The sequence below is a fragment of the Zingiber officinale genome, chromosome 11A, assembly GCF_018446385.1.
Source record: "Zingiber officinale cultivar Zhangliang chromosome 11A, Zo_v1.1, whole genome shotgun sequence".
Lineage (NCBI taxonomy): Eukaryota > Viridiplantae > Streptophyta > Magnoliopsida > Zingiberales > Zingiberaceae > Zingiber > Zingiber officinale.
Window position 1 is genome coordinate 19,262,894 of NC_056006.1, and position 17,678 is coordinate 19,280,571.

General features: G+C 40.8%; 1 protein-coding gene across 1 annotated transcript; it reads left to right on the plus strand.

Moving 5' to 3' along the window:
* Positions 1-8,887: 8,887 nt before the first annotated feature.
* LOC122031282 (protein LUTEIN DEFICIENT 5, chloroplastic-like) lies at positions 8,888-11,757 on the plus strand. Its single transcript, XM_042590415.1, has 5 exons — positions 8,888-8,958; positions 9,054-9,185; positions 9,811-9,871; positions 11,401-11,466; positions 11,536-11,757. Exons 1-5 carry the CDS (start codon positions 8,933-8,935, stop codon positions 11,755-11,757), a joined length of 507 nt encoding a protein of 168 aa, XP_042446349.1. The 5' UTR covers positions 8,888-8,932.
* Positions 11,758-17,678: the final 5,921 nt, after the last annotated feature.

Consider the following 17,678-nt stretch of genomic DNA (forward strand, 5'->3'; position numbering starts at 1 on the left):
CTAAATCTCGCTTTTTCCCAAAGGGGAGAAGATCCCCTTTCAATTCATGAAGGAAGCCTTATATAGAGGGAAGGTTTGGGCGCCACACGGGCCCGTGGCACGGCCGTGTGAGGTTCACTTGGCCAGAGTCACTCTCCTCTCTGCCAACCTTGCACGGCCATGTGTGAGACACTGCCGTGGCAAGCATCTACCATGACCCTCCTGCACGGTCGTGTAGATATACACGGCCTAAGCTGCCTTTGCCTCTGGAAACCTGGCACGACCGTGTGGTGCACACGGCCGGGACTCTCTTTCCCACTGGAAAACTCACACAGCCATGTGGTATACACGGCCGAGGCTTCTCTGGTCTCTGGAAAACTTACATGGCCATGTGGTGTACACGGCCTAGGCTTCATTGGGCTTCAAAACTTGGCACGACCGTGTGAGGTTCACACGGCCAAGCCATCTCCCTTCTCTGCTGCAGCTACATGACCTCTCATCTCTACATGGCTTGGGCAACCCCCCATGGCAGGGTCGTGTGTGGTTTAGGTAAGGTGTCTTCTTCCATTGCTTCGCTCACAGATTTAGCCTTGAACATGCATTCTTCACCAAATTCGACTCCTGTATACAAAAAAATGCACAAAAGCAGATCTCCGAACAAAAAGAGTAAATATGCTAAAAGGAAAGATGGAAGTACAAAAATACGTAGACAAAGCATGTGCAAAATATGTGAATGTGCGTCAAAATATGCTAAACAAGTGTATACAATCTACGCACATCAGTAGACATCGGTTCCTTCACTAGTTTGTTTAACTTGTAATCCCAAAAAGAAACTCAATTCTCCAACTAGACTCATTTCAAACTCACTTTCCATGTGTTTGATAAAACATGAAGTTCATTATTTGTTGAGCCAAAAATGATATCATCAAGATAGACTTGGGCAACAAAAATGTCTCCATCCTTAGACTTTAGAAATAATGTTGGGTCAATTGTTCCTCTTCTAAAACCCTTAGAGATTATAAATGATGAGAGTCTCTCATACCAAGCCCAGAGAGCTTGTTTTAACCCATGTAATGCTTCTTAAGTTTATAAACATGGTTCGGATAATCTATATTTTCAAATCTGGGTGGTTGTTCTACATAAACTTCTTCCTTAATGAACCCATTTAGAAAGGCCGATTTTACATCCATTTGGTGAAGTTTAGAGCCTATGTAAGCGGCATATCCTAATGGACTCTAACCGTGCTACCGGAGCATAAGTTTCATCATAATCAAGTGCTTCTACTTGATTGAAACCCCTAGCTACCAACCTAGCCTTATTTCTAGTGACTCTCCCTTGATCGTCCAACTTATTTCTAAAGACCCATTTTGTTGTAACGATTGTACTAACATTAGGTCTTGGAACCAACTTCCATACATCACTTCTCTCAAATTGGTTCAACTCTTCTTGCATTGCTAGAATCCAATCTGTATCAAGTAAAGCGTCATCAATTATTTTTGGTTCAAGTTGTGATATTAGAGCAATTTGACTCGTGTGATCTCTAAAGTAGGATCTAGTCCTTACCCCTTGCTCAACATTTCCAACTACTTGATTAGTAGGATGATCTTGATGATGCCTTAAGGTCCTAGAGGGTGTGAGATCATCTCCTTCATGACGCTTATTATTCTCATTGCTTCTTTCATCATCCGAAGCATTTCCTCCCCCTTGATCAATACCCTCTAAATGTAGGTCTTGTATCCCTTGAGTAATATTTTGGTTTTGCTCAATTATATCCTTATCAATGAATGATTTCCTAGGATAAGTGCTAGTAGACTCATCAAACTTAACATTAGATGATTCCTCCACCGTTAGAGTCCTTTTGTTGTAAACTCTATATCCTCTAATAGTAGATGAGTATCCAACTAGAATTCCTTCATCGGATTTGGCCTCAAATTTTCCTAAGTCATCTTTGGTATTTAGAATGTAGACCTTACACCCAAAAACTTTGAAATAATGAATTAAAGGAATTGTTCCATTCCATAGTTCAAAGGGTGTTTTTCCTAAAAATTTATGAATCAAGACACGATTTTGGATATAACATGTGGTATTAACCGCTTCGGCCCACAAGTAGCTAGGTAAGGAATATGCATTAAGCATGGTCTTAGCCGCCTCTTGTAAGGCCCTATTTTTTCTCTCCACTACAGCATTTTGTTGAGGTGTTCTTGGACAAGAAAATTCATGCTTATAGCCATTTTCCAAACAAAACTTAGAAAAGTTCAAAATTTCAAACTCTCCACCATGATCACTTCGAATTCTATCAATTTTTAGATTCTTTTCATTTTCTACCGTCTTGGTAAATCCTACAATTGTTTCTAAAGTTTTCTCCTTATATTTTAGGAAATAAAACCAAGCATATCTAGAGTAATCATCAACTATGACCAAATAATATTTGTTACCCATCAAAGAAGATGTTATATGACAATCGAAAAGATTCAAGTGCAATAATTCTAGTGGTAATGAAGTACTAGTTAAAGTTTTACCTTTATGTGATGACCTTGATTGCTTACCCTCTTGGCACGCATCACACAATTTGTCCTTGATGTACTTGATTTTTGGAAGTCCCTTTACAAGCTTCATCTTGGCTACCTTGACTATGTTCTTCATGTTGATATGCCCATGTCTTCTATGTCATAGCCGTCCTTCCTCTTCTTTTGATATTAGACACTTAATGGAGGGGTTAGAAACATATGAAAGATCAACATAATATAGATTTGTTTTACGAAATCCTTTTAACATAACATTTTCAAGTCCCTTATGCTTAACTAAGCACTTATCGGAGTGAAACTCTACGTGGTATCCGGCATCACATAATTGACTAACACTAAGCAAATTACTTTATGAATAGTAATTGTAGATGATAGCTTAATTGTAGCTTTACCTATAATCTTGAGCTTTCCACTATTCCCAAATGATACCGTTCCTTTCTTTATATAATTTATTATGGAGAACTTGATTACATCCCCGGTCATATGTCATGAGCAACCGCTATCCACAATCCACATACTTGTATCCTTCTTCTCTTCTACCAATGCAACATAAAACACACAACTCTTTGGTACCCAAGCACTTGATTCGGAAATGTCATTCAAATATTTCTTAGGCACCCAAGCTTGTTTTACCTTTCCTTTAAGATTCTTTTTAAGTTTGTTTCTAAGTGCATCACTTCTAGTACCATTGATTAGAGACATGTATGCAACTTCCTTTTCCTTAGGTCTATATCCTATTCTGGCTTTGTTGTAAACGACTCTTTGGTCTCTAATGATCATATCTAAATATTTGGATCCATTTGTAAACTTCTCTAGACATGCTCTTAGTTCAATCACATCATTCTTCAATTTTTCATTTTCTTCCTTGACCATACTTAACTCACTAGATGAACATAGATCACTTCTAATAGACTTAAGTTTTCCCTTCAAGATCTTCACTTTAGATTGTGATTTAACAAAAGCATTCTTGAGGTGAGCAATAGTTTTATAAAAAAATTCTACTTTGGAAGATTCTTTTACCTCATCATCACTTGATGATGACTCATCACTTGATTCCTCTTCATTTGATGAATCCTCTTCACTTGACACTTCCTCTTGACTTGATTCATCTTTGTCATCTTCACATGCCATAAATGTCATATGTCGGGTAACATGGCATAGCTCATCTTCATCCGATGAGTCAATGCTTGGTGTATCCCATGTAGCTTGGGCCACCATGGCCTCCTTCTTCTTTTTCTCCTTCTTCTTCTTCTTCTCCTTTTCTTCTTTCTTCTTTAATCAGGGCAATTTGGCTTGATGTGTCCTTTCTTGTTACATCCATAACAAATGACATTAGTGTTAAAACTTGAACTTTGACTACTTTTACCTTTTAAGGGTTGGAACATTTTCTTCACATCCTTTCTTGTGAATTTCCTTGATCTTCCCATCATTTTCTTGACATAATGAGCCACTTCACTTTCCGACATTTCATCATCACTATCCGATGATTCTTGCTCGGATTCGGATGATGAGAATTCCACCTTCTTTTCTTTCTTCTTTTTCTTCTCCTTCTTTTCTACAATAAGAGCTATACCTTTCTCTTTTGAAGCCATATTAGCTTATTCATGAAGTTCAAATTCACAAAATAATTCATCAAGCTTAACTAAAGAGAGATCTCTAAAAACCTTATACGCATCAACCATTGATGCCCATAAGGTGGTTCTAGGAAAGATTGAAAAACATACCTTACTAGGTCCCGATTGTCAATTTTCTCACCTATTACATGAATCCCATTTACTACCTCCTTGAATCTACCGTACATTTGACTCATGGTCTCATTGGTCTTCATAGTAAAGGTTTAAAGTTTCCCCAACAAGAGATCTCTCTTGGTCCTCCTTGATTCGCTTGATCCTTCATTTACTCAATGAGTCTTTCCCAAAGCTCTTTGGCGGAGTTGAATGGTCCTACTTTGCTTAGTTGCTCCTTTGAGAGTCCACATTATAGGGTTGTTGTGGCCTTTGCATTTGCTTGGGCATTCTTTGCCATCTCTTTTGTCCAATCCTTGGTTGGAAGAGGTGCTCCAGACCCATCTTTTGGCTTCTCAAATCCATCTACAACACTAAACCAATTTTCAATATCATTCATTAAGTAATACTCCATTCTACCTTTCCAATATGCAAAATCATTGCCATCAAAGAAGGGTGGTCTAGCGGTGCTATATCCCTCTTGATATGTCATCTCATTGCTTCGGTTGACGATGAGTTCTTTCGATGCAACCTGCTCTGATACCAAATGTTAGGACCTTTGTGTTTGGCTAGAGGGGAGGTGAATATTCTTTCTTTGATTTTCACCTACACTTTGTTAGAGGAAGCAAATAGAGTAGAAAAGAAAACAATGTAATACTATGAAAACAATGCTAACTCCTTGATTTACTTGGTCTCCACCTCCTTGAGGTGACTAATCCAAGGCACACACCCACACGATCAAGCTTCACTAAGACTTTCTCCTTTTCTAATCAAGACCGAAGGTGGAGAAACCTTTACACTATTTGCCTCTTCCTCTTACAAGATGAAAGCTAGGCTTAGGAGGAGGAGACTCAGATTCTGGTAGCTTAGGAATCACTTGGAGAGCACCTTTTTTATTAGAACTGTAGTATCTTTCTCCCAGCTTCAAAAAACTACTTTTATAGTTTTTCCCGATATCAGTCGACTGATATACTTGCCAGTCGACTGATGAGCTTCAACGACACTTAAGATTTGGTGAGATTTTCAGCCGTCACTCCATAACAGTCATCTACCAGTTGACTGGAACTGGCATCAGTCGACTGGTACCTGATTCCAAACTGGCTGTCGACATTTTGTTTGTTTTGTCACTTGGTACCAGTCGACTGGTGTGGGTACCAGTCGACTAGTACCTTATAGCTTTGAGATTTATAGCAGTTTTATAGTTTGAGATTTACATCACTTTACACACTTAAATTATTTCCTTAGCTTAGACTTTATGCCTCCAAGCATCTTCCATCAGCCTTGTGCCCTTAGGATGCTTTGGTCTCCATGATTCCTCATCCTTGCGCTTGCCTTCAAGTGCTACCTTCGGCTTTGTCATGCTAAGTCTCCTTTTGCCAAGAGGTCGTAGCTCCGAGACTTTCCTTGCCAAGTCTTCGTATCTTCTTACTCAACATTTTATGTTACACCACAAATAATGTCTAACTTAAACTTATATAACCAAACATCAACAATGAGTAATGTCTTGATCAAGATTGCTCCAACAGTAACTCCTAAGCAATTTTTAGATATGCATGATCCTAAATTGGATGAGTTTGGTAATGAGGATCATTTGATTCCACCACGATTATTTGCTAAATTGGAATTGGAGATCATGAACTTAATAAAATCAAAGCACAAAGATATTAAAAATTTTGGCAATGTAGTGTACATATTTTTATATTGTAGATAAATCTATTTTACATGTGCAACAACTTGAAAGGCACAAAGATATTGACAAACACATGAACCATCATTTCTTATTACGAGATGAAGAGTTTTGTTTAACTTAGGGATATTTGTGTTGTTTATATACATAGTTGCAAGAAAGAGATTTTTGTGTTAGATGGTGAGATTTCTTATTGAAAAGTTCTGTTTATTGATTTTTCTGAATAGTTTATATGATTAGTCATGTAATCTCAACTTGGTGTTGTTTGTGGTCTTTAAAAAATAATTTAACTTGAGGTTGTTTGTGTTGTTTATATATATAGTTGCAAGAAAAAGGATTATATGTTAGATGATGAGATTTCTTATTGAAAAGTTATGTTTATTGATTTTTCTAAACAATATATATTATAAATTGTCTTTACCTCTAATAAGAGTTATTTTTAATGTTCAGGATTCTGATAAAGAAGGATTATAGAAGTCATCTCTGAGAAGTTATTTTTTAGACTTTCTCTTGTATAACTTTTATAGGAATAGTATTTTTTTTTCTTATCAAATTAATGATGTATATGTAAATATTTCTATTATTAAATGAATGTTGGCATGAAACATATGTACTAACTTGCAAGTTAAAAAATATAGAATTTTATATTATATATATCACTTTTAATTTATAAAGAGAAAGTTTTTCCTTTTATTTTGAAATGACAATTTAATAAATTTGATCTAGATTAATTTGTATAGTAAATACTCTTTAAAGATTATTAATTTTTGTCACAAATGGTGCATCTAATTAACAAGTCAAAACATTGGGATAATAATTTACTGTCTTCACTTCTATTTGAGATGGCACATTATCATCTCAATTTAGTGTCTTTAGTTTTTTCATAGGATAAGACATAACATTTGAGACAAAAATAACTGTCTTAAATACTTTTGAGACAATTGAACAACTGTTTCATCAACGCCTTAAATATCATTTGAGACAATACAACTGTCTCAATATTTTTTTGAGACACTTGTATTGGAGACGGTTACATTACCATCTCATCACCGCCTCAAAAACATTTTGAGACACTAAATTTATAATTTAAGACATATTTTGTTGTGTCTCAAAAAGTATTTTTTTTTCTTGTAGTGTCTTTTTGTTTAGCTTCTTCTCCGCCTAACCCTAATTTGTTAGCCCCTTTTTGCACGTATCGCACATTGCATCCGACGCCCAAAACCTCAGCCTGTTGAATCGCTCTATGTTTTTGAAGGGTGATGATCATCTTAGCTCATTCCTATTTTGTGTTTCTCCTTTCTTTTTTTATTTTATGAATTGATTTAGAGTCAAAGTGATGATTGATCATTTAGATTTCATTACAATTTTATGTTAGCTCCATCTAATCTCTTTTATTTCTACTCAACATTCCTATTTGCAATCGAATATTGCTGATTTTTCTGGAGGAAGGAACTACACTCACTCATTCAAAGGATTTTTTTTTTTTACTATATAAGTTTCCCAATTCCCTCATCGAAGCATCATCCAGTGATTCTTCAAACAGGTAATCTTTCTTTCTGATTAGGGTTTTATACTATGAGACTCTAATATATGCTAAGATTTATGGTGACTTATTTTAGTTTGCTTTCACTCTGATACTATCATAATTCAGTATGTCTTGCTCTGTAACAGAGATTTCTACTGTAATATTCAAAATCAAACAGCAAGTTGGCGATGAGGCAATAAAAATGGAAATGCTTAGCCAAAAGACAAGATTTACATGTTTCGAGTTGTACGCGATTAACTAGCTGTAGGAAGCAAGACTGTAGGAATACATATTTGAACTCACACATTGGTCCTCTGGATCTAAGTCATTTATAACTAAACCAATAATAGTAGTATCTGAACAAGACCTCTAAACTCAGGCTCTAAATCCAGCTTCAATAAAGATTCTGTTTCCAAAACTTCATTGTTGTACTACATATCAAGAACAAGCAGTAACCATCTTCACAGATAAAACATGGATTTGTCAATGTGCCACCAGGCCATACATATATTTCCTGTTATTTCTTAAATTAACTTGATGAATGGGGTCTTATTATTTAATGCAGCTTCGATCTTTTGGATAAGTTTCATTAATGTATGCTTAGGTAGATTATGGTTCTAATACTACTAATAACAAAAGCATTGAATTAAATACTAAAAGAGGAACATAAGCATCTTTTGAAAGTTTTATGTTATATGACCATCTAATGATTTTTATTCCATACATTTAGCCATTGAGGAACATAATGTATCCTTATTCCTTCATTTTCTTGTGAAACAAACCCGGTTTTTGGAACTGCAGCTTATGCAGCTCGAAGTATGCATAAACTGGTGAAGCTACTGAGTTCTCTTGTATGAACTTATCGCCGGGATATGTAGAAACTGACCAAAAAGTGAACACAAGCTCTTCGACTGGATACTGGCTAAAAAACTGTGGATCCAAGGTCAGTAGCAGATGAATATCGATACAATCTGCAACAAAGTTTACTTCTGTGGCTAATACATTGTCTAAAGAGTTGGAGATGATCCAAGGAATTATGGAAACCCCAAAAACTGCAGCACCACAGGCCTCTTCAAGGGATGCAGATTTAGAACAAGGCCATCAAGAGGCAATTGAGATGTTCATATTTGTCCATAGTCACCAGAGGTAGTGGCCAAGCTCCAAGATGAGGTAAAGTAATAAAGGTTGGAAGAAAATGTTTTTGTTTATTTGATGAAAAACATATGATTCTCATTTTTTTTTTTGTCATTAGGCTGATTCTGTTTTAGGGGATCGATTTCCAACAATTGAGGATTTGAAGAAGCTGAAGTATACTACTCGAGTGATTAATGAAGTAAGATCTTGTCATTCACTATGATGACTGGACGTGAGATTTGCATTTTAGTTGTTTGAAGTATGAAATGCTATAAAAAATTGCCTCCAACATTTGTTGCTGTCATTGCGACTTTATCCACAACCACCTGTCTTAATTCGTCATTCTCTTGAAGATGATATGCTCGGCGAGTACCCCATAAAAAGGTAAGGGTATGAAATCGAATTAGACGTGGACTTGTATCTTCCCTAAAAAATGGAATTATAATACAATGTCGATGATTTTTCTGATAAAATAATAGGGGTGAAGATATTTTTATCTCTGTGTGGAATCTCCATCGAAGTCCTAAGCATTGGGTCAATGCTGAGGAATTCAATCCAGAGAGATGGTTGTTGGACGGGCCAAACCCAAACGAGAGCAATCAAAACTTCAGGTTCTCAACTGCAGTTACATATGCTTCGCATCTGTCTCTAAACTATGCTGCAGTGTTCATTCGGTCTAATTTTTGAATAAATAAATCAAAATCTGTTCTTTTGTGCTGAGTCGAGTGCATACGTCCCCTAGTGAGCTTTATGACCTTTGTATTTAGTATTCATATTCTTAGAATAAAAAAGAATATGTCGAGTCGAGTGCATACTGCCCCTAGTGTACTGAGTTGAGTACTTATGACTTCTTAGGCCGACCTCACCTAGTGGGATAGGACTTGATTATTGTTATACTATTCATATTCTTAGATCTGGGACAATAACCATGATGCTTCTATCTTCTGTGGTGCAAATTTGTAGACCTTTCTAATTGGCGTGGAAAAACTAGGAAAACCAAATTAGCAATCTTTGTTTAGCAAACTTCAATATAAGATAGAACTATTATACAACTTTATGCATTGTTCAAGCAACTCCATAATCCCAATGCTCTGTCTATCCACTGATGAGGATATCTATTCATTACATCATTTACAGATATAAGGGAGCCAATGGTTGTTAGTCATAATAGATAATGAAGGTTTCAATATTTTGTTTCTATATGCTTTGTTACCCATATCGATATACGTTTTTCAATTACTTGCCATTTGGTGGTGGACCGAGGAAATGTGTTGGAGACATGTTTGCTACATTCGAGGTAATGTCTTCCTGGTATCACATTTTCAGTACAGGTCTATAAGAAAATTATATTCTCTATTTTTTTATTCCGCTGATCAATCTTGTGAAAAAAAAAATAGAAAAAAGATTATCGCTAGTTCATGTTAAATTTCTAAATATTCTTTTTTTCGCATGTTGCTCCTCTCATGGAGTTCACTTGTGGAGTTCACAGCATCTCTGAGATATGTCTGTGATTGTGAAAACCACAGCTCAATCAACACATGAGCGCCTCTATTTGTTACTATGCTCATTTGCCATATCTTCTACCTTCGACCATTAAACACTCTACGTTGCTCGTTGACACGTGTGCTCCACCGCATTGCCCTAGTGTGTGTTCTTCTCATGCAAGCAGTCTTCTAGTAGACTTTCCAAGTTTCGATCATTGGTTATCTCGCGACATGGGAGTGCATGTAAGGGACATTCTAATGAATCCGTTGGCCTTTTCCCCTCTAAAGCAAGAAGTTCTTGCTACACTAGCTCTACATGACAACAATTTTACCATTGTGCCTAAGCTCGCTTAAGTTCAAAAAATGTTGGATTCCTCAATTTACTCATAGATGGCTCTATGCTAAATATCATTGATAAGTTGAACATGAAGAACTGTACATAATGAGCTACAGTATGTAGAGTCTAGTTTTATAGGCTAAGGTTATCTATAATACCTTACCACCTACCTACTGAGATTCTGAGTTCACTAGAGCTTCGCAGGAGAGATATGATACTCGACTGCTTTTCCTATGGCAGTTCATCAATCCTAGACTCGTGATCATATTTTGTTGCTCCTCTTGCTATGAGACTTGGACATAACTTGGAATTTGCACACATATCATCTCACTAGTTTACGATATGATTGACACTCTTCTTTAGTTTCAATATTTTGACGTCGAGATCACTACACATATTGTCCAATGTCAAACCATTTATGATATCTTCAAGATTTTACTGCGACCATGTTGTTTAAACATATCTAAAACATTAATATTGATAGTAGTGTCATAGTTGAATGGGAGCGTTGGCGCAATGGCAAAGTTGTTGTCGTATGGTCACAAGTTCTAGTCATGGAAACAACCTCTTACAATATTGCAGGATAAGGTTGTGTATAATAGATCCTTTCTCGGGATCCCGTATTTGCGGGAACTTCATGCACTAGCCCCTTTAGTGTTATATTTTTGAGAGTATGACAAATAATGTTTCAAGTTTACATCAAGTGGGTATTCTTATTCATTATCTTTTTTCGCATTAATACATGTTAAATTAACTAATTATGCTCAAGGTAAACCTTAATAGTGCATCATATTTAGAACAATAATGTTAATTAATGAGAGTATGATTAGTTTAAATTTGAAGAAAAAATTTAAAAGGTATAAAATCTATATAGTCAATCTTAAATAGTTGAGATAAACACGATTTGACGTTCATAATGATTACATATTAAAAAAAATAGTGAAGTTTATCGATCATCCATTGGCATGTGAAATATTTATCGATTTTCTAGTTCATTTTTCACAGACAGTGGTTGCAACAGCAATGCTGGTTAGAAGATTCAACTTCCAAATAGCCCCAGGAGCTCCTCCGGTATGCTAACTACTCATCGTATGCTAAGAATTCCCTATAGAACAATTGTTTTGACGTTGTATTGTACAGGTAGCGATGACCACTGGCACGACGATCCATACAACCAAAGGTTTGGAGATGACAGTCACACGGAGAACAATCCCACCGATCATCCCTAATTTGGAGACCAAAGAACTAACATTCGATGGTAATAAGCGACTCAGATCAAACTTCCCGGAAGCAACATCAGTTGTCAGCAGTGTACATGAAGAGGATCAGCAAGGTGAAATCTCTACAGCCCCTGTTTCATGAGAATCTGATCGGGCTGTTTTAAAAGCTTGGCTCATCGTAATACTTCGATAGCTCTACTCTCAGATTTACCTTTTCCAAAGTTCTCACGTTATAAGCAGTGTAAACACAATGAAGCTCACAATCAAATTTTAAAAAAGTGCTATGTATAGCCTTCATTGGAAAAACTTTAGTTTGAACTAAATATTGACATAGCGTGTTGAGCATGCCGGTCCTCTTCAATTTACTAGGACTCGCCGAGCTAGTAAAGTTCTTTCTATAGCACCAGTGATAAAGTTTTGGAATTCAAGGGTTGGTCTGAATAGCATGCCTCAATGGTATATCGAAAAATTGCCTGGTGAAGTGATGATGAATATCAGTGATACGGCTGGCAATGGAGGGGCCCAAAAGGAAAGGGTGAGAAGGGTCAAGGTCATATAGCGGTCAAAAGTCAAGATGATGTGGCAGTCAATAGTCAAGGTGACTTGGCAGTCAATAGTCAAGCTGACTGGGAAATCAAAGTCAAGCATATGGGGTAGTCAGAGGTCAGGCAGGGGGCGAAGTAGTTGAAAGACAAAGGGAGACGACAGGCGGAACACAGGGTACAGGTCGGGATCGGCAGAGCTGTTTAGAGACACCTCGATCTACAGGCCTACGGTCGAGGGCCAGGAAATACAAAACGCAGGGTACAGGTCGGGATCGGTAGAGCTATTTAAAGGCAGCTCGATCTACAGGCCTACGGTCGAGGGCCAGGAAATACAAAACGCAGGGTATAGGTCGGGATCGGCAGAGTTGTTTAGAGACAGCTCGATCTACAGGCCTACGGTCGAGGGCCAGGAAATACAAAACGCAGGGTATAGGTCGGGATCGGCAGAGTTGTTTAAAGGCAGCTCGATCTACAGGCCTATGGTCGAGGGCCAGGAAATACAAAACGCAGGGTACAGGTCGGGATCGGCAAAGTTGTTTAAAGGCAGCTCGATCTACAGGCCTACGGTCGAGGGCCAGGAAACACAAAGTGCAGGGTACAGACCGGGATCAACAGAGCTGTTCAGAGTCAGCCCGATTGGCAGGTGACGCTTAGAGGCTGGATCTGATCGGAGGATGCGACGCAGATGCAGGCCACAATAGATCGGATGAGCTAAGCCGTGCGGGAGTCGGAGAATCACAATTGTCCGTCAAGGGGTAATCATTACATACTAGCGATATGTGCAAAGGCGGAGGTTTCTAAATGAAAAGATGTCCTCATAACCAATAGCAGCCTGACAGATGTCCTTCATTACAAGACAAAACCCATGTGTAAAGGCGGAGGTTCCTAAACAAGAAGATGCTTTCACAACCAATAGCAGCACGATAGGTGTCCGGGACTACACGACAAAGCCCAGCGTATAACGCTTTCTGACATAGTTGCAGGTTCTAGAAGCGAGGCGGGGGCATAAAAAGTGGAGGATTCTTCATACGCGGGTACGCTTTCTCATCACTTTTTTCCACAACCTTTCACTTTCAGTCGTTTTTTCTCTCTCCATTTTCTGGGGAAAAAGTACCTGACTTGAGCGTCGGAGGGCCTGACTCGGGGACTTTTTCCCTGGGTTCTGGTCTCTAACGTGAGGAGGGGGGATTGTCTGAGTGTGTGCAGGGGCCTGCAGCATCGTCAGTCGCCCGTGGGAGCCGGATCACCCACGACTTTCCGTCAACAACCAGGCCGTCGCGACTAGCCTTCATCCGACTTAGCTTTCGGACAAGATCAAATTTGGCGCCGTCTGTGGGAAACACAATAGCCTGATCCGAAGCGTGAAGATGGAGGACTCTGGTCGAAGTTCCAGCAGGAGGATTAATGTTACCATGACTGCGGGGGAGTACGAGCTCTTCACGGAGGTCAAAAAGTGAGCTGCCTCTGAAAAACAAGGAACAGTTTCACGACCTCGCCTAGCGCCTGAAGCGTCCAAAGAACCAGCTCCTGTCTCCGACAGGGGCTCAAAGAGGAAGCAACCAGAAGAACTCCCTCGTGCTTCATTCCGAGAGCCTCGCTGCAACTATCATCAACCTGGACCTCGCGAGCATAGTCCGAAAAAAGAAGAGCCGCAGGCGTCGCTGGCGGAAAGCTCTCTACATCCACCCCGGGATTCAGGAAAGGGAAAAGCTATAATCTCTGCCAAAGATCTGCCCGAAGACTCGGATGACAAGTTACCCTTCTTGGCTCAGATCTTGAGGGAAAACCTACCAAGGGGTTATCGAGCCCCGAACATCGGAGAATACGATGGAAGCAAAGATCCGGAAGAGCATCTGCGAAAGTTCAAGAACGCGGCTATGTTGTATCAATACAGTGATGCTGTCAAGTGCCGAGTATTCCTACATACCCTGTCGGGTTTGGCGCAAAAGTGGTTCGATGGATTGCCCCCAGAGTCCATCAATCGCTTCTTGGATTTCGAAACGGCCTTCTTACGTCATTTCGCCAGCAGTCGTAAGTATCAAAAAACCGACCACTGTCTTTTCGCTCTTAAACAGGGTCCGACTGAGCCTCTACGAAGCTATATTAATCGGTTCAGTCAGGTGGCCAATGACGTCCCCTCCGCCACCTCAGAAATACTGATGAGCGCCTTCTCCCACAGATTGCTAGAAGGGGAATTCTTCAGACTTCAGGGACCTCATTAAAAACCCCGCCCGAAGTTTTGATGATATGGTGGAGAAAGCTTCTTGCTACATCAAAGTGGAGGAAGCTCAGGCAGCTAGGAGGAAGGCCGAAAAGACAGTGGCTCCTGGCAACCGACCTGAAAGGAGAGCACCACAGCCAGCTCAGCCTCTTCAGCGCGTTTAACCCAGGCCTGCCCCTCAGCCTGCTCAGGGAGTCAGACCAGCTCCACGAGTTGCTACCATACACGCGCCCAGGCCTGGACCAAGGGGAGTACCATATTGCACATATCATCGGTCCAGGACGCATGATCTCAGTAACTACTTCCAATTCGCCCGTGACTCTAGGCGAGCTGCAGAGTAGGGCTTGCCTCCCCCGGAGTTAGCGCCCCAAGTACAGAGAATGGAGGAAGAACGGGTCGCAGCCGGACGTACTCGTCAGACCCGGCCCAACCTAGCCGGTCCTTCTGACCAAGCTGGTCCCGTGGAAGATCGAAGAGATGTCGGGGAGCTGGAAAACCGGGGTAACGCTGCTGTACGAGAGATCGGCATGATTTCAGGAGGGCCCACTGACGGGGACTCAGGCCGAGCCCGTAAGTCACACGATCGACGGTTATATGTGGGAGTTGTGGGGTGCAGCCACGAGCAGGCGTCTGGCCCTGTTATTAGCTTTGGGCCACAAGACTTGGAGGGTCTGGAACTACCCCACGACGATGCTCTCATAATTAAGGTCGTTATTGCTAACAGTCGAGTGGCTCAGGTCTTTGTGGATACCGGGAGCTCGGTCAATATTTTGTTTAGAGCTGCGTTCGAGGAGATGCAGATTGATGCCGCTGTGCTCCAACCCATAACCACTTCTTTATACGGGTTCACAGGTAACGAAGTCAAGCTCATGGGTCAGATTAAGCTGGCCATATCCATGGGCACTGAGCCACTGGTGCGCACCAGGAGGAGCACCTTTATAGTGGTAGATTCTCCTTCCTCCTACAATGTCATCCTGGGAAGGCCAGCTCTGCATGAGTTCAGGGCTGCTGTTTCCACTTTTCACCAGAAGATTAAGTTCCCGGTCGGTGAGCAGGTCGGAGAAGTCAAGGGAGAGCAGAAGGTGTCTCGTAGTTGCTACATTGATATGGTCCGGGTGGAGGCACGCAAGAGCAGGAGGACTCAGGACGGTGGTGTGCACGCTATCCAAGAGGAGCCTCTGCCTCTTGCCGAGGAGCCTATCCCTTGGGAAGAGATTCAGTTACATACTGACAGAGCAGAGAGCATCACTCGCATTGCTAGTGACTTACCACCGGAGCTTAAGTCGGAGCTGATACAGTGTCTGATTCGTAATAGGGACGTTTTTGCTTGGTCCACGGAAGAACTTCCCGAAATCAAACCAGAGATAGCTGAGCACAAGCTGCATTTAATACCTGAAGCCAAGCCAGTCAAGCAGAAGAAGAGAAATTTCTCTGCCGACCAGAATAAAATTATCCGAGCTGAAGTGGATCAGCTCAAGAAGGCGGGACATGTTCGGGAGGTGCAATTCCCGTCCTGGCTTTCTAACGTTGTATTAGTAAAGAAGCCTAACAACAAGTGGAGGGTGTGCATAGACTTCCGCGACCTCAATAAAGCCACCCCCAAAGACTGTTATCCTCTCCCGCGGATTGATCATATGGTAGATTCAACTGCTGGCAGTGAGAGAATATGCATGATGGACGCTTATCAAAGATATCATCAGATACCCTTAGGTAGGAAGGATCAGGAGAAGGTTAGCTTCATAACGGCTAATGGTACTTTCTGCTATACGGTCATGCCATTTGGAGTTAGGAATGCTGGGGCCACCTACCAAAGGATGATGGACAAAATCTTTCGGAGTCAGATCGGGCGGAACGTTGAAGTCTATGTTGATGACATCTTAATCAAGTCCCCCCTGGCGTCCAATCTAATAAGAGATGTAGAAGAAACCTGTGGGACTCTGAGACAATATGGTGTAAAGCTGAATCCTCAGAAATGCCTGTTCGGGGCCAAAGGAGGGAAGTTTCTGGGATATTTGGTGACTGAACGAGGGATAGAAGCCAATCCTGAGAAGGTTCAAGCACTCCAAAACATGCAGATCCCTCAGAATATGGATGAAGCGCAGAAGTTAGTAGGCAGGATAACGGTGCTGTCTAGATTCATCTCCAGATTTGCAGATCGAGCCGCGCCCTTCTTCAAAGTGCTTAGGAAAGCAGCTAAGTTTCAGTGGACGGAAGAGTGCACACAGGCCTTTGAGGAGCTAAAGCAATACCTGGAATATTTACCATCACTGTTCAAACCTGTTGTTGGAGAACCCCTTTGGGTCTATTTATCAGCCACCCCCGAGGCCGTGGGGGCCGTGCTAGTTAAAGAGCAGGACAATGTACAACGGCCAGTGTATTTTTTCAGCCATCTATTGAAGGGGGTGGAGTCTCGGTACACAGCCCTAGAGAAGTTGGTTTACGGACTTGTTCTCATGGCTCGGCGCCTCCGACCGTATTTTTTGGCGCATCCTATTACCATCCTGACAAACAGTACAATGGGTCGAGCTCTCACCAAGGTGGAGGTAGCAGGTCGGCTTATCAAATGGGCAACCGAGATAGGGGAATATGATATACAGTATCATCCCCGAACCGCGATCAAGGCACAGGCTCTGGCGGATTTCTTGACAGAGGTTTATCAAGCGGATTCGGAGGAGGTTTAGAAAGTTTATGTAGACGGGTTGGCTACCCATCATGGAAGTGGTGTAGGTGCACTTCTAATATCTCCGCAGGGAGACACTATGCAGCTGGTTGTACGGCTAAATTTTAGAGCTACCAACAATGAGGCAGAATATGAAGCCCTATTAGCAGATCTGCAAGCAGCTCGGCATATGGGGGCAAGCCGAGTCGTAATATATTCAGATTCACAGCTAGTAACTCAACAGGTGACCAGACATTTTGAGGTAAACAACGAAAAGATGCAAGTTTACAAGGAAGCCTATGAGAAGATGAGGAAAGATTTTAAAGAAGTCACAGTCACTAAGATTCCCAGGGCTGAAAATGAAAGAGCGGATGAATTAGCTAAAGTGGCCAGCTCCCTGACCACTTGGGTACTTGACAGATCTATAGCACAGACCTTCCTTATAGCTCAGATAGATCTACAAAATAACCTGGGAGGCATAATTGATTGGAGGGCGCCCATAATAAATTTCCTCCAGCAAGGAATTGTACCAACCAACTTAGAAGAAGCGCGTATGCTCAGGAGACAGACCCATTCTTATGTTATGATTGGAGATCAATTGTACAAAAGGTCTTTCTCCAGACCTCTGCTCAACTGCT